The sequence below is a fragment of the Oryctolagus cuniculus genome, chromosome 17 (assembly GCF_051225735.1).
Source record: "Oryctolagus cuniculus isolate XC-2025 breed Fujian yellow rabbit chromosome 17, ASM5122573v1, whole genome shotgun sequence".
Taxonomy (NCBI): Eukaryota; Metazoa; Chordata; class Mammalia; order Lagomorpha; family Leporidae; genus Oryctolagus; species Oryctolagus cuniculus.
Genome location: NC_142883.1, coordinates 17,903,011 through 17,926,177, shown reverse-complemented (window position 1 = coordinate 17,926,177; position 23,167 = coordinate 17,903,011). Strand labels below are relative to the sequence as shown.

At 50.7% G+C, this 23,167-nt stretch overlaps 2 protein-coding genes across 31 annotated transcripts in view; one reads left to right on the top strand and one right to left on the bottom strand.

Annotated features, from left to right (window-relative positions):
• Window positions 1–20,296, bottom strand: part of DBF4B (DBF4B-CDC7 kinase regulatory subunit) — a 46,846-nt gene extending 26,550 nt beyond the window's left edge. For 14 of the 28 annotated variants that reach the window (XR_016223564.1, XR_016223566.1, XR_016223568.1 and 11 more), the window contains exons 1-5: window positions 20,156–20,289; window positions 7,524–7,559; window positions 5,485–5,611; window positions 3,366–5,252; window positions 3,084–3,146 (exon numbers count right to left, since the gene is read on the bottom strand). Coding sequence is in view for 16 of the 28 variants with exons in the window: in XM_089316912.1 (XP_089173038.1) it covers window positions 3,084–3,146; window positions 3,366–3,468 (166 nt within the window). In the remaining 12 variants the exon portion in view is untranslated. Of the gene's footprint in view, window positions 1–3,083; window positions 3,147–3,361; window positions 5,267–5,484; window positions 5,655–7,523; window positions 7,560–20,155 lie in introns of those variants that run through there. The other 14 variants (XR_016223572.1, XM_089316909.1, XM_070060569.2 and 11 more) reach the window with 11 other exon arrangements.
• Window positions 20,297–20,338: 42 nt separating this feature from the next.
• CCDC43 (coiled-coil domain containing 43) overlaps window positions 20,339–23,167 on the top strand; it is a 42,014-nt gene continuing 39,185 nt past the window's right edge. For all 3 annotated transcript variants that reach the window (XR_016223573.1, XM_089316919.1, XM_002719447.6), the window contains exon 1: window positions 20,339–20,557. Coding sequence is in view for 2 of the 3 variants with exons in the window: in XM_089316919.1 (XP_089173045.1) it covers window positions 20,348–20,557 (210 nt within the window). In the remaining variant the exon portion in view is untranslated. The remainder of the gene's footprint in view (window positions 20,558–23,167) is intronic.

The window sequence follows — 23,167 nt, the reverse complement described above, 5'->3', positions numbered from 1 at the left end:
AATACAGAATTTAGACTATAAGGAACCCAACATAAGAAAGAGGCAAAGGGAATTCCAGGGGATAAGGGAGATCCTAGGATAAAATCAGTGCAACAGGTCTAGTGCACGTCTAGACCAGAATGGAGAACTGAGACATGGGGCCAGCCCTGTGGTATAGCAGGTAAAGCCGCGGCCTGAGATGCCAGCATTACAACTCATTAGCCAGAGCTGAGCCAATCTGAAGCCATGAATCAGGAGCTTCCTCAGAGTCTCCCAAGTGGGTACAGGGGTCCAAGCACTAGGGCCATCTCCTGCTGCTTTCTCAGGCTATGAGCAGAGAGCTGGATCAGAAGAGGAGCAGTCAGGACATGACCAGCACCCATATGGGATGTGGAAGCTGCAGGCAGAGGTTTAGCCAGTTACACCACAGTGCTGGCCCCTGCTGCTCCATGCCAAAGGCAGAGTTAGAGAGGCAGAGGAAGAAAGACAGAGGTCTTCTATCCGCTGCTTCACTCCCCAAAAGGCTGCAATGGCTGGAGTGGGGCGGATCTGAAGCCAGAAGCCAGGAGCTTCTTCAGAGTCTCCCACATGGGTGCAGGGGCCCATCTTCTACTGCTCTCCCAGGCCATAATCAGGGAGCTGCAATGGCTGGAGTGGGGCGGATCTGAAGCCAGAAGCCAGGAGCTTCTTCAGAGTCTCCCACATGGGTGCAGGGGCCATCTTCTACTGCTCTCCCAGGCCATAATCAGGGAGCTGGATTGGATATGGAGCCACCAGGACTTGAACTGGCACCCATATGGGATGCCAGCACTGTGGATGGTGGCTTCACCTGCTACGCCACAGCGCTGGCCCCTGCTCCTCAGTCCCTACCTCTCCACCACGGTAACGACCCCTCCCGCCTTTCTTCTTCCACCGTTCTCCCCTTCCCGGCATCCGTACCCTGTCCCAGCTCATCGAGCACTCGCCTCCTTCCGGGCCTCCATACTCCCGCCTCAGGGCCTCCGTCTTACACTCGCAGCTCCATGAGCTCTGATCAAGTGTTTGGGTCCCTGCCACCCATGTGGGAGACGAGATGAAGCTCCTGGCTCCTAGCTTCAGCCTGCCCCAACCCTGGCAGTGGCTATCTGGGGAGTGAACCAGCAGATGGAAGACCTCTCTGTTTCCCCCTCTCTAACTTTTTTTTTTTTTTTTTTTTTGACAGGCAGAGTGGACAGTGAGGGAGAGAGACAGAGAGAAAGGTCTTCCTTTGCCGTTGGTTCACCCTCCAATGGCCGCCACGGCCAGCGCGCTGTGGCCGGCGCACCGCGCTGATCCGATGGCAGGAGCCAGGTGCTTCTCCTGGTCTCCCATGGGGTGCAGGGCCCAAGCACCTGGGCCATCCTCCACTGCACTCCCTGGCCACAGCAGAGAGCTGGCCTGGCAGAGGGGCAACCAGGATAGAATCCGGTGCCCCGACCGGGACTAGAACCCGGTGTGCCGGCGCCACAAGGCGGAGGATTAACCTAGTGAGCTGTGGCGCTGGCCCTCTCTGACTCTTTCAAATAAATAAATTAATTAAAAACAACAACAACAAAAAGTGTCCAGGAGGTATGTCTCCAACAAAGACTGACAGAAGAAACCATACAGCCTCTGATGAGCCCTGTGAGAGGTTTACACTTGTGGCCGAGTTTGGACATAAAGTAGCTACCCACGTGTAGAAAACAAGTCAAAATTCCCAGTTCATTGCATGGTTCCACCTTGAATAACCTTTGTACAAGCTAGATACAAAATTACTAAATGAAATTACTATATATCCAGGGTGGGGCTGGGGATGGGAGGGGAGTAAGGTGAGAAGAGGGGCATGTGTGTGTGTTTGATGTGGTACAGAGGAGTTGGGTGCGGGTGGGGGGCAGAAAACACCTTTATCTCGCATCATAGAAGGTCAATAAATAAAATTCAAAACAACACAAGCATGCGATTGAGAACGGGGTTTGCAGTAAGTGGCAGTGTGGTGCAGTGGGTTAAGATCTCTCTCTGTTGCTCTGCCTTTCAAACAAATAAGTCTTAAGTAAAAAAATAAAAAATAAAAATAAAAAAACCCAGAATGGAGCAGGAAGGGCAGGTGCTGTGATGTCGCAGTTAAGCTACTGCTGGGGACACCCACACTCCATGTCAGTGTCTGGGTTTCACGGGCTTCCTGCTAAGGCGCACCCTGGGAGGCAGCAGGTGATGGTTCAAGTGGCTGAGTCCCTGCCACCCACCTGGGAGACTGGGAAATCTGTCTTTTTGCCTTTCAAATAAATAAAATGTTTTCAAAAAGAAATAAGAATGTCAGCTACGGAAGAAACAGCTCAGCACCCAGGGAGGAACAATTCCCACGCCCTCTGTTTTTTTTTTTTTTTTTTTTTTTTTGTTATAGACTTTGGCCTGTAAAAGAGGCAGGCACAAAACTAATCAAAGCAAAAATAAAACCTCTCTAAAACCCACACATAATCACGTCGTAGTGAATAGTAAACACAAAAGTAAGAAGTCTACTCTAAAATCCTCTAAACAGAAAAGCAGGCTATTTTAAAAGGAACAAGAATCAGATTAACAACAATTCTCAGAAGCATCTACTTTTGTGCAAGAAGAAAATACGACAACTTTTCAGTGCGTTTAAGAAAAACCTCTCGACTCAAGGATCGTAACACAAGAACAAACATTCTCAGGCGCACGAGCCTCAGCCGTGCACCCAGGAAGCCCGCTTCGGAAAATACTCTCGGACAAAGTTCTGTAGGCAGGCTGAACGAACTTGGCAAAACGCACTGCTGCTTGGAGGGCACCAACAGCGCATGCACTAGGAGCACACAACCAAACCACGAGGACGCCGAGGCCGAGGAGGGAGGAGCACCGAGCACGGCGCGCGGGCACGGGTCGGGTCCGGCGGCGCAGCTGCTCCGAAACCCTAACCGTCCCACGGGCAGGATCGCACGAAGGGGCGTACCGAGTTACCGCCTCCGCCTCCGGTTCGACCCGCGCCACGAAGCCCTGACAGGTCCCTGACGTCCCTCGGATCCGCTAAGGACTTAGCTCGGGAAGCGCTCCCGTTCCCCGGCGCAGGCGCCCGACCCGGACCTCTTACCCACCTAGGTCTGCAGCCCGGAGCCGAGTCTCAGCCATGGAACTCCGCAGCCCGAGGTAACCGTCGCCTGAGGAAGACCAAACAGCAGCTCGACCACCTGCCCGGCCTCCCGCCCCGCACGACCCCCACCGCGGCGCCCGGTCGGGTCCACGCCGACCCCGCGTCCCAGCCCGGCGCCCACGCTCCGTGCCAGGGCCTTGCCCCTCCGCCCCCTTCTCGGGCTCCCCTCCCTCAGCTCCTGCGACCCCCTTCGCGGGCCAGGACCCTGCTCAGCTTCCTCACCTACCCGCTCCGCAGTCCCCACCTCTGCACCACTGTAACGACCCCTTCCGCCTTTCTTCCACCGTTCTCCCCTTCCCGGCATCCGTACCCTGTCCCGGCTCGCTCATCGAGCGCTCGCCTCCTTCCCGGCCTCCGTACTCCCGCCTCAGGGCCTCCGTCTTACACTCGCGGCTGCAGGAGCTCTCCCAGACTCCCGAGTCCAGGCTGTTACCGTGCGACTACGAAACCATTCTCTGGGCGCCCTCGGCCGCGGCTTCGGTTTAAATTTCCTGCGGGCTCCGCCCCTAAGACAAAGTAACAGCCGCGAGATCGGCACTACGGCGTCCGGGGGAGGACAATGTTAACCCAGCAATCCTCCGCCCACGCCCCTCGCGTCCTGGCTTTCGGCTCCGCCTTCTCTGGCCAGCTCCTCGCTTTTCGGCCTTTCATTGGCGGGAGGGCCGTGGTCCTTAACGGACCGTCCGCACCTGGAGCCTGGTAGAGGCATCTTCGCTCTTCTTCACCCCCAGGTGGTCCGAAATTCTTAGCAGTTGGAATAACCAACATCAACACGAGCCTGACACAGAGCATTCACAGTTCACGTACAGCGTCCATGTACCCATCACTGTCCCCTTACCCGTCAGAAATCTTGGTAGAAGAGGCGTCTCCACTCCCCACTTCCATGTTTTCTTCACCCATCCAGTTGGACTTGGAGCCTAACTTCACTGAGGCCGCCCTTGACCAGTCTTGTTCCCGAATACTGCGGGCACACGCGATCCTCGCCACAGGCGCCTTCCAGAACACGGACAGTCCGTTCATCTTTGAAACTCTCGGCTCTGTTTCCATGACTCAGTACCCCATCCGTTTGCGACTTACCTAACTGGCCAGCTCCTCCGCCCCATCTCTGCTGAACCCAGAGGAACCGTTCACCTACAAACGTTGGCGTCTGCCCGTGTCCGGACCCTTGGCCCTCTTCCTTATCTCCCTAGGGAGAATCTCAGCCAGGTGCCCCTTTACAATTCCGCTCCATGCTAATGTCGTCCTATCTATCCCTAGCTCTGACCTCTCCACATCTCCAAACCTGCATATCCCGGTGGCTGCTGGACATTTCAACTTGGATGTCTAATGGGGCCGCATGCTTAACATCCACAAAATAGGGCATTCGTCCCACCTTCCGGTCTTCCCGTCACATTAAACTTAAGCGCCATCCATCCATTGCTCAAACCAAGAAGCTAGCTACCTGTGGAAGTTTCCTGTGGGTGCTGCACCACTCCAGGGACAAATCCTTCTAACTTGGCCCCCAAACTACATCTTGAATCAGATCACTATCACTACCCCAGCTCAAGCCATGGCCGTTTCTTGCCCAAAGTACTGTAGTCAATTCCTAACACGACCTCTCCCTCAGTGTAACACACTCTCCATGCAGGAACCAGACCGAGATTGTTTTAGTATTCATTTTTATTTCAGAGACAGAACCAAAAAGAGAGCTTGCTTCAGCTGGTTTATTCCCCAAATACAACTGCCAGACCTGGGTCAAGCCAAAGCCTAGAGCCAAAAACCCAAACCAAATCTCCCACGAGTGGCATGGACCAAACTATTCGAGTCATTACCTGCTGGTTCCCAGGTGTACACTAGCAGGACCTGGAATCAGGGGCACAGCCAGGACTCCAATGCAAGAACTTCGCCTTTTTTTTTTTTTTTACAATTTATTTTATTTATTTCAAAGGCAGAGTAACAAAGAGAGGGGGGAGAGACAGAGAGGAAGGGATGTTTCATCTGTCGGTTCACTCTCCAAATGGCCGTAGTGGCCAGAGTTCACAGGCACTCCATCTGGGTCTCCCCCTTGGGCCATCTTCCGCTGCTTTCCCAGGTGTATCAGCAGGGAGCTGGATCAGAAGTGGAGCAGCCAGACCTGGAACCAGTGTTCTGATCAGGAATGGTGGTGTTGCAGGCCAGCAGCTTAACCCACTGCACCTCAGTGCCAATCCCCCAAGCAGTGCCTCAACCAGTAGGCCAAATGCCTGCCCCCAGAGTGGTATTTTTAGAACCCCACAGAAATGTGTATAGCACAGGTACTTGGTATTCCTTCTGCTGGGGCCTGTCCCCGCAGCCCTGATGAACTGAAGCATGGCCATTTGACTCACCTCGTTCGTGAAAAGAGGAAAACGCTGCCACATCACTGCCACCCAGAAGACTTAGGAGCCGCAATGGTTTGTGTTCCTTTCCCCATCACGATGGCCCAGCCAGAAGCTGCCATGTCAGCTTGGATTCCTTCGTGAGAACCACGGGCAGCCCATAAAGGATTTGTTGTAAGCTACTCAGATTTGGGGACCATTCGTTACCATATTAGAATCTAACTCGAAGTCCCCAAAGTGTGGTCTAGTTCTACCACTACCCTCCAACCCCTGTTGAAGATTCCACGAGGTTAAAACTTAGTATTAAAAATAATACTAAGGAATTATTTTCTATTTCACTCTCATTCTCTCTTGAGTGTCCAGTGGAATACAAAGAAGCAGAAATGACAATGCTACCATCTGCTGTTAAACCAAATATTAAAGAGACTTGCAGAACTCCTAACAATGCCATTCTTCTAATTATCTTTGTTTTGCAAAATTTATTTTCACTAAATTTATGGTAACACACTTGTGGGCTCATTTGAAATATAACAAGATAGTATTTTTTTGTTTGTTTTTGTTTGACAGGCAGAGTGGACAGTGAGAGAGAGAGAGACAGAGAGAAAGGTCTTCCTTTGCCGTTGGTTCACCCTCCAATGGCCGCTGTGGCTGGTGCGCTGCGGCCGGCGCACCGCGCTGATCCGATGGCAGGAGCCAGGTACTTATCCTGGTCTCCCATGGGGTGCAGGGCCCAAGCACTTGGGCCATCCTCCACTGCACTCCCTGGCCACAGCAGAGAGCTGGCCTGGAAGAGGGGCAACCAGGACAGAATCCGGCACCCCGACCGGGACTAGAACCCGGTGTGCTGGCGCCACAAGGCGGAGGATTAGCCTAGTGAGCCGCGGTGCCAGCCCGCAAGATAGTATTTTAAATTATTCTGTTTTAATTTCTAATATGGTAAACACCAACAAATATTTTATCTTTTAAACATATTTATATACAAATATGGGTATGTGCTATATATAAAAAATCTTATGACTTTTTTTTCATTTGAAAGGCAGAGTGACAGAGAGAGGAGAGATAGATTTCCATCCACAGGTTCACCCCACAAATGGCTTTTGTTGGGGCTGGGCCAGGCTGAAGCCGTCTCCCACAAGGCAGTAGTCCAAGTTCTTGGGCCATCTTGTGTTGCCTTCCCAGGCACATTAGTAGGAAACTGGATTGGAAGTGGAGCAGCTGGGACTTAAAAATCAGTGCTCTGCTTTGGGATGCCAGCATCATGAGTGGTGGTTTAACCTGTTGTGCCACAATGCCGACCCCCTATACAAATTTGTTTTTATAAATGGAAATTAAAAATTACCCATGGGGCCAGCGATGTGGTGTAGCAGGTAAAGCTGCTGCCTGCAGTGCTGGCATCCCATATGGGCACCAGTTTGAGTCTTGGCTACTCCACTTCCAATCCAGCTCTCTGCTATGGCCTGGGAAAACAGTGGAAAATGGCCCGAGTTCTTGGGCCCCTGCACCCGTGTGGGAGACCTGGAAGAAGCTCCTGACTCTTGGCTTTGGATTGGCGCAGCTCTGGCCATTGCAGCAAACTGGGGAGTGAATCACTGGATGAAAGAGAGCCAGTAGATGGAAGGCCTCTCTCTTTCTTTCTCTACCTTTTCCTCTCTGTAATTTTGCCTTTCAAATAAATAAATATATCTTTAAAAAAAATTACCCATACCGGCGGTAGGCATTGTGTGGTGGGTTAAACCCTTGCTTGGGATGCCCACATTCAAATCAGAGGGTCTGGCTCAAGTTCCAGCTACCGCACTTCAGATCAGCTTCCTGCTAACATGGGAGGCAGAGATGATGGGTGGCTCCAGTATCTGGGTCTCTGCCCAGACTGAGTTCTGGGTTCCGGCTTTGCTCTGACCAGCCCTGGCTGTTGCAGGCATTAGAGAGTAAACCAGTCCATGGAAGTGCTCTCGCTCTTTCTCTCTCACTCTCTCTTGCTCTCACTCTCACTCTGCCTTTCAAATAAACATTAAAAACAAACAAACAAACAAACAAAAAACTACCCATACCGTGGCAACCAGTCTCCAGAACAGCCTCAGTGGTGCCTGCGACATTAAAGAGACCCATCAATCAACAGAGTAACAAGAAATGATAGTGCACGACTTCTGAGACTAGGTCATAAAAGACATTCCAACATCCGCTTTGCTGCGTCTTGGATCCTGCTCTGGAGGAAGCCAGCAGTCGACGTGAGGATCAAGTAGACCTGCGGGGAGGCTTCCTGCTGAAAGCCAGCACCGATTTGCCACTGCTGTGATTGCGTCTTCTTGCACACAGCTCCTTCAGCCCCGGACCCAGAGATGGCTGCAACTTCACAGGGAGCCCAGCCAGACTGCCCTCAGCCCCAGACCCCCAGAAACCCAAAGAAAATGACTAGTATGGCTTCAAGGTACTGAACTTGGTGGTGGTGGGGTGATCTGCTGCAGAATAAGAGAAGCAGACACATAAAAAAGGTGTTTGGGATCCTCAGTTTGTTTGTTTTTTAAAATGCAAAGTTTGAGGGGTGGGTAATGCTCTGGCACAGTGGGTTAACGCCCTGGCCTGGGGCGCCAGCATCCCACGTGGGCGCTGGTTCTAGTCCAGGCTGCTCCTCTTCTGATCCAGCTCTCTGCTATGGCCTGCAATAGCTGTAGAAGATGGCCCAAGTCCTTGGGCCCCTGCACCCACGTGGGAGACCCCGGGGGAGGCTCCTGGCTTTGGATTGGCACAGCTCCAGCCATTGCAGCCATCTGGGGAGTTGAACCAGTGGATGGAAGACCTCTCTCTGTGTCTCTACCTCTCTCTTTCAAATAAATAAAAATAAATCTTTTAAAAAAATGTAAAGGTGGGGGGCAGCATGGTGGTGCAGCAGGTTAAGCCTGCGACACCTGGCATCCCATGAGTGCCAGTTGGAGTCTTGGCTGTTCCACTTCCGATCCAGTTCCCCATTAAGGCAACCTGAGAAAGCAGTGGAGGGTCGCTCCATTGCCGGGGTCACTGTCAGTCACATGGGAGACCCTGATGGAGTTCCAAGTTCCTGATCTAGCCCCAGCCACCGCAGCCATTACAGGGAGTGAACCAGGGAATGGAAGCTCGCTCGTTCTCTCTCTCTCTCCTCTCCTCTCTCTAACTCTGCCTTTCAAATAAAATAAAAATATCTTTTTTAAAAAATGTAAAGGGGCCTGAAACCAGTAGATTTAATGATTGATCACTTAGCCCACCCTAACACAAATCAAGCCACCCTCCCTTTCAAAAACCCGCGGAACACTTCCCCATTGCCCTGGCCAGATTTTCTGTCTCCAGGGTACACCGAGCTCATTCTTGCCTGAACTCTTCGAACCAACAGTTCCATTTCCCAGGTCTTTTCTTCTAGGCATCAGATCAAACCTCACTTTTTCAGACGGGACTGCCCAGCCCTCCCCACTCTAACAGTATCCCCCATTCCTTACCAGACACACCACTGCAGCCTATTCCCTTCATAGCATTACCACCATCAGAAAGAACCTTATGTTACTGGTTTACGACTTTCCCCCAACCCTAGAACGCAAGCCCGCAAGAAGGACGCAGTCTGTTTTGTTTGCTGCTATATCCTGCTTGGCATATAGTAGGACTTGTTGAATGAATCTCAGTGATCTCCAGTTTTTTTCAACTGCAGCATGTGCATAACATTATCTACCAGGCAGTGCTTTTAAAAGTTAAGGATATGTTCAGCACATAAGCAGTGACTAGAAAAGGTAGCTTTACTACTTAGAAGAAAATGTGAGTAAGCATTTGATATAATTCAAATGATCAGTTTTCACCATTTTTCTTGACTCCTAAGAGGAAGAGCTTAGACTTTATTTTTAAAGATTTCTTTATTTGAAAGGTGGGGCGGGGGGGGGAGGGACCTTTCATCCGCTGATTCACTCTCCTAATGGTCACAACAGCCAGAGCTGGGCCAGGCTACGGCCAGGATCCAGAACTCAATCAGGGTCTCTCACATGGTTCATCTTCTACTGCTTTCCCAGGTGCATTAGCAGGGAGCTGGATCAGAAGCAGAGCAGCTGGGACTGGAACCAACACTCTCAGATGGGACAGTGGCATTGAAGGCTGCAGTTTAACCTGGACAGCCACAGTGCTGGTCCCCAGGCTTAGACTTTTTTTTTTTTTTTTTTTTTAAAGAAGTAATACATTTCAGCTCAGATCACAGAACACAGGATTTTTTTTTTTTTTTTTTTTTTTTGACAGGCAGAGTGGACAGCGAGAGAGACAGAGAGAAAGGTCTTCCTTTTCCATTGGTTCACCTCGCAATGGCCGCTGGGGCCGGCGTGCTGCGCTGATCCGAAGGCAGGAGCCAGGTGCTTCTCCTGGTCTCCCATGGGGTGCAGGGCCCAAGCACCTGGGCCATCCTCCACTGCACTCCCGGGCCACAGCAGAGAGCTGGACAGGAAGAGGAGCAACCGGGACAGAATCTGGCGCCCCGACCGGGACTAGAACCTGGGGTGCTGGCGCCGCAGGCAGAGGATTAGCCTAGTGAGCCACGGCACCGGCCAGGACTGATTTTTTAATATTTAAAACACTTGCTCAAATAGATACAGAAAAGACCAACAACATAATTGAAAATAGGCAAAGGAAATAAAGAGAATTCAATATGCTAAACCTCAGTTAACGTTAAGTGCAAATTAAATCCACGTTGAAATACCAATTTCCATTTAACAGACTGGCAAAGAGCAATTTTGCTAGATAGTGCCAAGCTGCATCGCACAGGGGTGTACCAGATTCCTAGGCAAAGCAATTCGGCATCAGCTAGCAAAATTACGAATGTATATATTCTCCCCAGCAATCCCATCTCTACAGATAGACCCATACATGTGATAGAACTTATGTCACAAAGGTATCTTTTACAGCACTATTTGCAATAGCAAAAACTGTAAGCATGTGCAATGGGAACGCCAGGCAGCAGTTTAAACACACGATGGTAGTCAACTGGCAGCTACGAAAGTGGAAACCTGGGGGCTGACACGGCACAGTGGGCTTACCTGGAGCTTGCGATGCTCGCATCCCATAATGGAGTGGGGTCCTGGGTGCTCTGCCCCCAGTCCAGTTCCCTGCTAATGTGTCTGAGAAGGCACCATTAGCCCAAGTACTTGGGTCCCAGCCACCAATGTGGGAGACCTGGACAGACATCCTGTTTCCTAGCATCAGTCTGTGGCAATGTGGGGGTGAATCAGTGCATGGAAGATCTGTCTCTGTCTCTCTGTCGCTCTGCCTTTCAAGTAAATAAATCTTTTAATTAAAATACTTTATAATATAAATGAATTGAACTTCCACGTTAAAAGATGGAGATTCTTGGGGCTGGCAGTGTGGTGTAGCAAGCTAAGCCACTGTCTGCAGTGCTGGCATCCCATATGGGAGCTGGTTCAAACCTCTCTCCTTCCCATCCATTCCCTGCTAATGTGCGTGGGAAAGCAGTGGGCCCCTGCACCCACATGGGAGACCAGGAAGAAGCTCCTGGCTCTGGCTTCAGCCTGGCCCAGCCCTGGCTGTTGTGGCCATTTGGGGAGTAAACCAGCAGAGAGGAAGACCTCTCTTTGTTTCTCTGTAATTCTGCCTTTCAAATAAAAAAAAATAAATCTTTGGAAAAAAATGGGAGATTCTCAAATTGAATAAAAAGAAGTCTAGATATATGGTGTTACCTTATGAGAGTAATACAATGAAATAATGACATGGAAAACTGGGTAGGAAAGGAATGCAAATTATTTATTTATAAATAATTATATTTTACAAATACATATGAAGTGCTTATGGTGTTCAAATTGCTTTAAACTATTTTAACTTTCACGACAACCTTATAAAGTAGATATTAACTATTACAATTTTTTAAAAGATTTATTTATTTGAGGCCGGCGCCGTGGCTCAATAGGCTAATCCTCCACCTAGCGGCGCCAGCACACCGGGTTCTAGTCCTGGTCGGAGCGCCGGATTCTGTCCTGGTTGCCCCTCTTCCAGGCCAGCCCTCTGCTGTGGCCAGGGAGTGCAGAGGAGGATGGCCCAGGTGCTTGGGCGCTGCACCCGCATGGGAGACCAGGAGAAGCACCTGGCTCCTGCCTTCGGATCAGCGCGGTGCGCCAGCCGCAGCGCACAGGCCGCGGCGGCCATTGGAGGGTGAACCAACAGCAAAGGAAGACCTTTCTCTCTGTCTCTCTTTCTCACTGTCCACTCTGCCTGTCAAAAAAAAAAAAAAAAAAAAAAAGATTTATTTGAGACTCAGTTACTCAGTTACACAGAGAGAAGGAGAGGCGGGGGAGGGGGTCTTCCATCCGCTGGTTCATTCCCCAAATGGCCGCAACGGCCGGAGCTGCAGTGATCCAAAGTCAGGAGCCAGGAGCTTCTTCTGGGTCTCTCACACGGGTGCAAGGCCCCAAGCGCCTGGGCCATCTTCCACTGCTTTCCCAGGCCACAGCAGAGAGCTGGATGGGAAGAGGAGCAGCCAGGACTAGAACCAGTGCCCATATGGGATGCCAGCACTGCAGGTGGAGAATTAACCCGCTATGCCACAGCACCGGCCCTGACTATTATAATTTTTTAAAAGATTTATTCATTTGAAAGGCAGAGTGACAGAAACAGAGGTATGTATCTTCCATCCACTGGTTCATTCTCCAAATGTCCGCAACAGGTGGATGGGTCAGGCTGAAGCCAGAAGCCTAGAACTCAATCCAGATCTCCTTTGTAGGTGGCAGGAATCCAAATACTGGGGCCATCACCTGCTGCCTCCCAGGCACTTTACCTGGAAATCAGACAGGAAGCATGCAGTAGCCAGGACCCAAGCCAGATACTGTTATAGGATGCAGGAGCCCCAGGTGACAGCTTAACCTGCTGCACCACAACTCACATCCCTATCTTCTGCTTTAAACGAGAAAGCCGAGGCTGGAACTTTTCTGCGGCTTATAGCTAGAAAATGTCAGAGCTGGGATTTTAATTCAGGAAACCTGACATCAGACCCCAAGCTCTCCTCTTACTGCCTCTTCATTTAACTGGCAAAACAGAGAAAGAACACCAATATAGTTGGGGGTTGCTGTTGTGGCTAAGCAGGTTAAATTGCCGCCCACAGCACTGGCATTTCATATGGGCACCAGTCCGAGTCCTGGCTGCTCCACTTCCAATCAGGCTCCCTGCTAATGCGCCTGGGAAACCAATGGAAGATGAGCCAAGTACTTGGGCCTCTGCCACCCACATGGGAGGCCCAGTGGAAGCTCCTGGCTCCTGGCTTTGGATTGGGCCAGTCCTGACCATTGTAGCCATTCCGGGAGTAAACCAGTGGATGGAAGATCTCTCTTTCTCTTTGTCTCTCCCTCTCTTTGTAATTCTGCCTTTCAAATAAGTAAATAAATCTTACAAAAGAAAGAAAGAAAATCGATACAGTGATACAAAAACCTGACTATGGGGCATGTGTTTGGCACAATAATTAGGCCACACTGGGGATGCCTGCATACCATACCAGAGGGCCTGGATTTGAATCCTGGCTCTGTTTCCAAACCAGCTTCCTGTTATTGCACCCCATGGGAGGCAGCAGGTGATGGCTCAAGTATTTAGGTTCCTGCCACCCATACAGGAGACCTCGACCGAGTTCCTGACTCCTGGCTCCAGTCCCACCTGGGCCATTGTGGGCATCTGGGGAGTAAAACAGAAGAGGGGTGCTCTCTTTCTCCCTCACAAATAAAATTTTTAGAAAAACAGTGAGTTTAGTAAAAGATGTGAAGAAAAGGGTTGGAATTCAACCCAACAATTAATTTCATTTCTACATATTATCTGGACCAATGGTCTCCACAAAAAGGTGTGTCTCAGACAGATGATCACAGAGCTGCTGAAAGAAAACAGAATTTAAATTTAACTTTTACCTAAAAGAAGAAAAGGCAAGGTTTGCTCCTATGTCACAAGCCAGCTGACACCAGTGCCCTGTCACCATCCTGGGTTGTGTGAGGTAGCTGAGGTGTGTGGGGGAGGGGTGGGGAGCTTTGCCTCAGAAGAGGTTGTAGGTGTTTACTTTAGTGGTCCCGTGGTTTACACAGGTAGATAAATGGATTTACTGGTTATGTCCCCTGGATGTAATCTTCCAATCCCCCAAAGGGATGAGAGGGACAAATGATTTAACAAGATTCCCATGAAGAAGTGAGATTACAATCACAAATATTCTCTCTCTGTAACTGCCTCTCAAATAAATAATCTTTATTTATTTATTTATTTTACGAATCACAGTATTTCTTTCCTAAAAAAAAAAAAAAGGTTTATTTATTTGAAAGGCAGAGTTAGAGAGAGAGATTGACTGTTCTTCCATCTACTGGTTCACTCCCCAAATGGCTCCAATGGCCAGGGTTGGGCCAGGCTGAAGCCAAGAACCAGAAGCTTCATCTGGGTCTCTCAGGTGGGTAACAGAGGCCCAAGTAGTTGGGTCATCCTCCACTGCTTTCCCAGTCACATTAGCAGGGAGCTGGATTGAAGGGGAGCAACCAGGACATGAATTGGCACCTATATGGAAAGCCAGCTTGCAGGTGGCAGCTTAACCCGTTACGCCAGAATGCCGGCCCAATCACAAATATTTCTAGTGATTCACATACAACTGCACATTCCAGGTACAACTGCTCAAGTTCAGGAAAAGTCCAATCAGTGCTGAGAGACAGCTGGCCAGGGGCAGGGGTGAGGAAAATCACCACTTTAAAGAGAAACTACTGCCAGGAGGGAGCGCATTTTGAAGACAGATGTTTGGAAATATTTTGACCTGTGACTTTGTTGCTAATAATGGCATGGTGCCATTTTCAAAAACATTTACAAATGTAAGAAACAGAATTTTTCTAAATTTAAAAAAATCTTCCAAACATGGTTTCATATCCTTTTCTGAAAAATACAAAATGCAGTAACTTCTGATTAGTTTGCAAGAATAACCAATAAACATCAGGGGAAACAGAAATTTACTGGCCCAATTTCAATAAAATTTTGGTACACAGGATTGAAAAGCAACTATCTAGGTTCATCATGTATAATCTGTAGATTTTAAAAACAGAGTAACATGGGGCCGGCGCCACGGCTCAATAGGCTAATCCTCCACCTAGCGGTGCTGGCACACCGGGTTCTAGTCCTGGTCGGGGCACCGGATTCTTTCCCGGTTGCCCCTCTTCCTGTCCAGCTCTATGCTGTGGCCTGGGAAGGCAGTGGAGGATGGCCCAAGTGCTTGGGCCCTGCACCCCATGGGAGACCAGGAGAAGCACCTGGCTCCTGCCTTTGGATCAGTGCGGTGCGCCGGGCGCGCTGTTGAAGGGTGAACCAACGGCAAAAGGAAGACCTTTCTCTCTGTCTCTCTCTCACTGTCCACTCTGCCTGTCAAAAAAAAAAAAAAAAAAAAAAAAAAAGAGTAACATGGGGCCAGTGCTATGACGTAGTGGGTAAAGCCATCACCTGCAGTGCCAGCATCCCATATGGGTGCTGGTTCAAGTTCCAGCTGCTCCACTTCCCATCCAGCTCTCTGCTGTGGCCTGGGAGAGCAGTAGAAGATGGCCCAAGTCCTTGGGCCCCTGCACCCATGCAGGAGACACAGAAGAAGCTCCTGGCTCCTGGCTTCAGATCAGCACAGGTCTGGCCGTTGAGGCCAACTGGGGAGTGAACCAGCAGATGGAAGACCTCTCTCTCTCTGCCTGCCTCTGCCTCTCTGTAACTCTGCCTTTCAAATAAATAAAACAAACAAACAAAAAAAAAAGAGTAACACTCACATGACTGCCACTAAAAAAAGTAGCAGCAGATGGCACATGTGCTTGAACTTCTGACACCCATGTGGGAGACCTGGATGGAGTTGCAGGCTCCTGGCCTCAGCCTGGCTCAGCCCTGCCCACTGCAGCCATTTGAGGTGCAAACCACCAGGTGGAAGATCTTTCTGCCTTTCCTTTCCTCTAACTCTGCCTTTCAAATAAATATATTTTTTTAAAAAATTAGTGTTTATTTCTGGGTGGTAGGATTATGAATTATTTTATTTAAAAAATACTTATTTTAACTGAAAAGTGATCCCTGTTAAATATAAGAGTGGGAATAAGTGAGGGAGGAGATGTACAACTTGGGACATGCTCAATCGGACTTGCCCCAAAAGGTGGAGTTAGAATCATGCCAGGGGATCCCAATACAATCCCATCAAGGTGGCATGTACCAATGCCATCTCACTAGTCCAAGTGATCAATTTCAGTTCACAATTGATCACACTGATAAGTCTAAGAGTCAAAGGGATCACACAAACAAGACTAGTGTCTGCTAATACTAGCTGATAGAATCAAAAAGGGAGAGAACGATCCAACATGGGAAGTGGGATACACAGCAGACTCATAGAATGGCAGATGTCCTAAATAGCACTCTGGCCTCAGAATCAGCCCTTAAGGCATTCAGATCTGGCTGAAGAGCCCATGAGAGTATTTTAGGCATGGAAAGCCAAGACACCCTGGGCGGGGGGGAAGACCTAAATGGAAGATCTCTGTGAGTGAGATCCCAGTGGAAAGAATGGGGCCATCAAAGAAGGAGGTACCTTTCTCTGAAGGGAGGAGAGAACTTCCACTTTGACTATGACTCTGTAGGAATAAGATCGAAGTCAGCGAACTCAAAAGGCTTCCATAGCCTTGGCAACTCATGACTAGAGCCTAGGGAGATTACTGATGCCATAAACAAGAGTGTCACACTGTTAAGTCAACAACAGGAGTCACTGTGTACTTACTTCTCGTGTGGGATCTGTCCTTAGTGCGTTGTCCAATGTGAAGTAATGCTATAACTAGTACTGAAACAGTATTTTACACTTTGTGTTTCTGTGTGGGTGCAAACTGATGAAATCTTTACTTATTATATACTAAATCGATCTTCTGTATATAAAGATAATTGAAAATGAATCTTGATGTGAATGGAATGGGAGAGGGAGCGGGAGATGGGAGGGATGTGAGTGGGAGGGAAATTGTGTGTGGGGGAAGCCATTGTAATCCATTAACTGTACTTTGGAAATTTATATTTACTAAATAAAAAATAAAAAAAGAACCTCAAAAAATACTTATTTTTATTTGAAAGACAGAGTTTACAGAGAGACAGCATGAGAGAGATAGTCCATCTGCTGGTTCACTCCTCAAATGGCCAGTCAAGAGCCAGGAGCATCCCCTGGTTTAAGTCCTCCCTCAGTTTCTGATCCAGCTTCCTGTTAATGGGCACCCTGGGAGACGGCAGTGATGGGTCTCCTGCCACCCAGGTCGACTCAAGGCCAGGCTGCAGCTGGGAGCCAGGAACCATGTTGGTGGCAGGGACCTACCTACCTGCACTACCACTTGCTGCCTCCAAGGAGTGTATCAGCAGGAAGCTGAAATTCGAAGCAGAGCCGGGACATGAACTCAGGCCCTCTGCTGTGGGACGCAGCTGTTTTCCAAGTAGTGTCTCAACCCTTGAGCCAAACACTCTCCCTTTGGAAACATTTTTACTGCTAAGCCTGTGTGGCAGAAGTATGCTTGCTCTTCACTGTTAGAGAGAAACCTTCCCACAGGTGGGCAAAGAGATACTGAAGCACAGAATGGAAAATTGAGAAATAGCAAAAGAAACAGACGAGCTGTTGTCTAGGGAAGCAAGGGAGCGGTGCCCAGTGGTTTAAGGGAAGAACTAAGAGTGAATATTGTAAACCGTCTCAAGTGAAGAAAGCACCCTGCAGAATGGCAGGCACGTGACAAACAATGTAATACACTGTGCGGGACGTATCCACTTAGTGCAGGAAGTCCTACACGTGAGGTCACATGCACCATCTTTAAGCATACCCAAGAGAAAGAAAGGTCAGCATCACACTCAGGCATAGTGGCTACTTCTGGGGAAGGAAGAAAATATGGTTTTACTAAAAAAAAAAAAAAAAAAAAAAAAAAAAAAAAAAAAAAAAAAAAGACGCACGGTAAATACATTCAACAAACAGCTCAACACTGGCCTGAGCATCCTCAGTTGACAGCCCTCCCACCTCCCTGACACCGTCTCTGCTCCTGCAAGTCTGTGTCCCCTGAGCCCATTTTTTTTTTTTTTTAAGATTTATTTATTTATTTGAAAGGCAGAGTTAGAGAGAGGGCAAGACAGAGAGCTCTTCCATCCACTGGTTCACTCCCCAAATGGCTGCAATGGCCAGGACTGTGCCGTGACAGAGCCAGCAGTTCAGGAGTTTCATCCGGGTCTCCCACATGGGTGCAGGGGCCCAGGTACTTGGATCATCTTCCACTGCTTCTCCCAGGTTCAGGGAGCTAGACTGGAAGTGGAACAGCCAGGACTCGAATCAGCGCCCACACTGCTAACCACCCTGCTGGCCCCCACTCCACCTTCTTTTCAAACCAAAGGTAGCAAACACTACACTGCCCTAAGATTCACTTTTCTTTTGTTAACAATATATCTTGCATTTTGTTACATGTCAAGACATAAACAGCCTCCTCATTCATTTTTAAAGCTACACAGTATTTCTTTCTTTTTCTTTTTTTTTGACAGGCAGAGTGGACAGTGAGAGAGACACCCTCCAATGGCCGCCGTGGCCAGCGCACCCCGCTGATCCGATGGCAGGAGCCAGGTACTTCTCCTGGTCTCCCATGGGGTGCAGAACCCAAGCACCTGGGTCATCTTCCACTGCACTCCCGGGCCACAGCAGAGAGCTGGCCTGGAAGAGGGGCAACCAGGACAGAATCTGGCGCCCCGACCGGGACTAGAACCCAGGGTGCCGGCGCCGCAGGTGGAGGATTAGCCTATTGAGCCATGGCGGCGGCCCACAGTATTTCTTTGTATGGTCACAGGAGGCCTTCGGAACCAGTCTCCTACATACAGAATGCAGCCCATTTCTGTCCTTTTACTACAAAAAGCATTATAGCAATGAGCATCCTCTAAATATGTCATTCTGCGCCCATGCATGGCTTATGATAGATCCAGGAGAAACGCTGGGTCTTTTTTTTTTTTTTTTAAAGATCTATTTATTTACTTGAAAGTGAGTTACAGAGAGAGAAGGAAAGGTAGAGAGAGAGAGAGGTACCTTCCATTTGCTGGTTCACTCCCCAGGTGGCCACAACAGCAATGGCCGGAACTGCCCAGATCTGAAGCCAGGAGCTTCCTCTGGGTCTCCCACGTGGGTGGTGCAGGGGCCCAAGGACTTGGGCCATCCTCTACTGCTTTCCCAGGCTACAGCAGAGAGCTGGATGGGAAATGGAGCAGCCGGCACCCAAACTGGCACCCACATGGGATGCCTGCAGTACAGGCAGCAGCTCTACCCACTACGCCACAGCGCCGGCCCCAACGCTGGGTCTTTCTCACATAATCCTCCAAAAGAGCCTACCTTCCCTCACCAACACTTCCCAGTGCCCGTCACCCAGTCACAGGCCAACAGTATACTATCAGCCTTCCTGATCTGAGAAGAAAATGCGGTATTTCACTGCACTTTTAACTTCTGTATCTTAAAAACGATTCATGTGACTGAGCAACGTTCCACAGTGTAAAAAGCCATTGTGATTTTTTCCTGTAAGGTTTGTCATCTGTCTATTCGTATGAATTTTTTTTTTTTTAACCTTGAGCAACTGTTACTTTGGTAGTAAAACAGCCAGTGAGGGCACTCTTGGTCTGGAGAGCCTGGGCTCACTTTTGGGAGAAGCCTGATGAGGCCTCAGAGCCACCTCTGGGTGCTGCATGGACCTTGACATCACACTGCAGCTGCGTAAGACGTCACTACTGGGGGAAGCAGGTGCAGGCTTCTGGACTATTTTTGAAACTTCCTGTGAGTCTGTGTTTCTTTAAAAAGGCAGGGGGAAAAATGTGGCACTTTCCAGGTTTGTGGCCTCTGCTGACCCCCAACCACGACCCTGAGCCGTGAGGGAGGCAAGACAGCCGTGGCTTAGCAGCGAGAGAAACAGCGGCGACTCCTGGGGCCTCTGGACTGGTGGCACAGGCTAACTCGGGCACACGGCGGCCACACCGTCCTTGTGTTTCCACATTTGTGCATCCCGACCTCGCCACGCTGTCACCATTTGTCTGAACCTGTCTGTTCCCACCGGACTGAAGATCCCCTGAGGACACGGGGTTTCGCCCTTCGTTCTCGCTAATTTTAGTACCTGGCGAGAAAGCCTCGCTGTGGGAACTCAATGCACATCTGGTGAAGGAAGGAGGCAGGCCAGGGCCCCGCCGGCCTCCGCTCCGGCTCGGGCAGCCGAGGCCCCGTCCGCCCAGCTCGGGCCCCGGCTGTCTACCTCTGCGTCTCAGTTCTCTCGTTTGAAAAAGGCGGCCAGTGGAAGCGTTTCCTCCCGCGGCTGTGGGGAGGACTACACCACTCGCTGCACGACAGGCACAGGGTGGAGCAGGCGCCCCCGGGCAAGCGTTGACTACAGCGAGCCATTTACCGAGCGCCTGCTACGTCGGGTCCTGCGAAGGGCACGGCGGCAGTGCAGACCAGCGTCCGCGGCTCGCCGGCCGCGTGCAGGGCGCCGGGAAGGGTCTCCGGAGCTGGCGATTTTAGGGACGGCGGCTCCCGCGAGCAGAAGCCGGCGGTCCCCGGCTAAGACCCGCGCGGGCGCCCGCGGGCGGGCAGCGCCGAGAGAAGAGCGAGGCGCCGGACTCGGCGTTCCAGGGTCGCAGCCCCTCTGAACGTCCCCAACCGTGAACAGGGTCTGTTAGGTTTGCTCACCTTGCCAGGGCGCCGGGCGAGGTCACATGACTGCGACGCAGCCCACCCCCCGCGCCACCTCGGGCCGCAGCGGCTCCCGCCCCGCGCGCCGGAGCAGCCGCTCCCTCCACGGGCATGCGCAGTGCGCCCGCGGCGCGGCCCGTCAGGCACTGCGGTAGGCGTCCCGGGGGCTGGCAGGACCCTGACCCCAAGATGGCGGCGCCCAGCGGAGTCGGCGCGGCAGCCTCCCGCAAAGACGATGGCGGAGGCGGGGGCGGCGGCTTTGGATCGTGGCTAGACGGACGGTTGGAGGCGCTGGGAGTGGACCAGGCCGTGTATGGCGCTTACATCCTTGGTGTCTTGCAGGAGGAGGAGGAGGAGGAGAAGCTTGACGCTCTGCAGGGGATCCTGTCTGCTTTCCTGGTGGGTAGCCCGGGCACGTTCTTTTAGCCTCGGGCCTTGCATCTCAAGAGCGCTGTTTGTGCATCCCCCTTCCTCTGCCGGGGGTCCCGGAAGCTTCGTGGTCGCACCTGGACCAGGTGTACTCCTTCTCTTGAGTTCTGGGCCGCAAGGGAGAGGGGTTGCAGGTGCATAGAGAGGAGTGGGTCTGCCTTATTGTTGAGGATAGGGTCCTCCTGGATGCCTGCGGGTAAGCTGACCTAGTGTTCTGAAGGCGTTGAAATACCTAAATGGGAGTTTATCCACAGACGTCTCCCGACCGCTTCCATTTCTGTCCGCTTAGTGTGCAGTGTGGGGAATAAAACGCTTCTGGGATGTCTGTGCCCGTTAGCAGGCACCGTCCCATGCCAAAAGCCTGTAGCAATACCCTCTCGGGTCTATTTCGGAGCCAGGGTCCAAAAAAGATAGGTTGATGGCAGAGGTGTTTCATGCCCAAGCCGGACTGAAGCAAATGTTCTCCATCTTTTACTGTATTTAGCAAATGCAGAAACAACGCTGGGGAGGGATTGTTAGGGGAAAGAAGAAGAGAGATCAGAGCTTTAAAAAAGATAAACTGGGTTCTTGGCCTCTTCGAAGCGGATTCGAGAGTTCCGAGTGTGTACTTTTAAGCTTGCTTTGTGCAGTAAGTCACCAAAGTGTGGCTTTTCCAGCCTGATCTTTGCTGCCTTCATCACCCGGTCTCCCACCCCCCAACACACACGCACATTTTAGATGGGTTATTCCGGATTAGACTGGTGACAAGTACCGCTTGTAGCTGCCCAGCACATTGTTTCCTTGTAATGACAAGCTCCAAAATTAAATTTGCTTAGGTCATCACGAAATAACTGGGGCAGCCAGAGCTGTTTCTGCCCTGGTGGTTTACAGAAGCTCCTGGAAACCAGACTGCTACTGTGAGAGCCGTCTACCTGTCAAAGGTTTTATCCTCTCATGTAGGAAGTGACAGGCTGGAGAACGGGCTCATTGGTTGTCCTCAGAACCTGTTTTCAAGCTGGCATTGTGGCCCAGCAAGCTAAGCTGCTGCCGGGGACACTGGCATCTCACGTGAGTGCGGGTTCGAGTCCTGGCTTTTGCACTTCAGATCCACTCCCTGCTAGTGCACCTAGGAAAGCAATGGAATATGGCCCAAGTGCCTGGGCCCGTAACACCGATACATTTGAAAAAACAATTTTTTAAAGTGTTTTCTGCCATACACTTTTCCCTACAAGGTATATATCCCTATATATTCAAAATACTTTTGGGTCCTCTTTGGTAGGCCTTAAAACTAGGTTTTTGTCTTTTAAAGGTTTATTATTTATTTGAAGCAGAGAGAGTGACACAGAGAGAGAGAAAGAGAGAGAGGGAGGGAGGGAGGGAGGGAGGGAGGGAGATGGCTTCCATCTGCTGGTTCACTCCCCAGATGGCTGCAGTGGCTGCAGCTGGGCCAGGCCGAAGCCAGGAGCTCCACCCGAGTCTCCCACGTAGCTGGCAGGGACCCAACTACCTGAGCCATCACCTGCTGTGCACCAGCAGGAAGCTGGAGTGAAGAGCCAGGTGGGTGGCCTGCGCCAGGGCTCACTAGGCTAATCCTCCACCTAGCGGTGCTGGCACACTGGGTTCTAGTCCCGGTTGGGGCGCCGGATTCTGTCCCGGTTGCCTCTCTTCCAGGCCAGCTCTCTGCTGTGGCCAGGGAGTGCAGTGGAGGATGGCCCAAGTGCTTGGGCCCTGCACCCCAAGGGAGACCAGGATAAGTATCTGGCTCCTGCCATCGGATCAGTGCGGCAGCCATTGGAGGGTGAACCAACGGCAAAGGAAGACCTTTCTCTCTCTCTCACTGTCCACTCTGCCTGTCAAAAAAAAAAAAAAAAAAAAAAAAACCAGGTGGGTATTAATTCCAGGTCCATGTGAGTTGGGGACATCTTAGCCACTAGGGCAAATGCCCAGCCCCAGAAAAAAATCTTCTCAAATCCCAGTGTATTTTGCAGAGGGAGGGGGCATGCGCTAGGACCGAGTCACTTACCCTCGGTGGAAGCACGGTTCATGGGTTGGGCACATGACTGAAACACGACACCGGTGCAGCTGTCCCAGATCTGTCTGGCAAGCACCCTCGGAGTGGAGCGTCCAGAGCCTGCTCTCACCTGTAGGTGGGACAGTTTCAATGAAGCTTGTGAGGCAGTGTGGAAAGCCTGTGGAAATACACACAATGGAGTAAATTCTTTCCTTGAACGCTGACATTTCAAATAACAAGGGGAAAAAGTCAGAACCAAGCTATTTAAGTTATTTTTGATTTTCCAGCTGGGAAGTTTCTCAAGACTCCATGAAGGAGTTGTTAAAATAGCTTCAGGGGCTGGCACTGTGGCTTAGTGGGTAAAGCCGCCTCCTGCAGTGCTAGCATCCCATATAGGCGCCAGTTCTAGTCCCAGCTGCTCCTCTTCCGATCCAGCTCTCTGCTGCGGCCTGGGAAAGCAGTAGAAGATGGCCCAGGTCCTTGGGCCCCTGCACCTGCATGAGAGACTTGGAAGAAGCTCCTGGATCCTGGCTTTGGATCCGCGTAGCTCCGGCTGCTGTGGCCATCTGGGGAGTGAACCAGTGGATGGA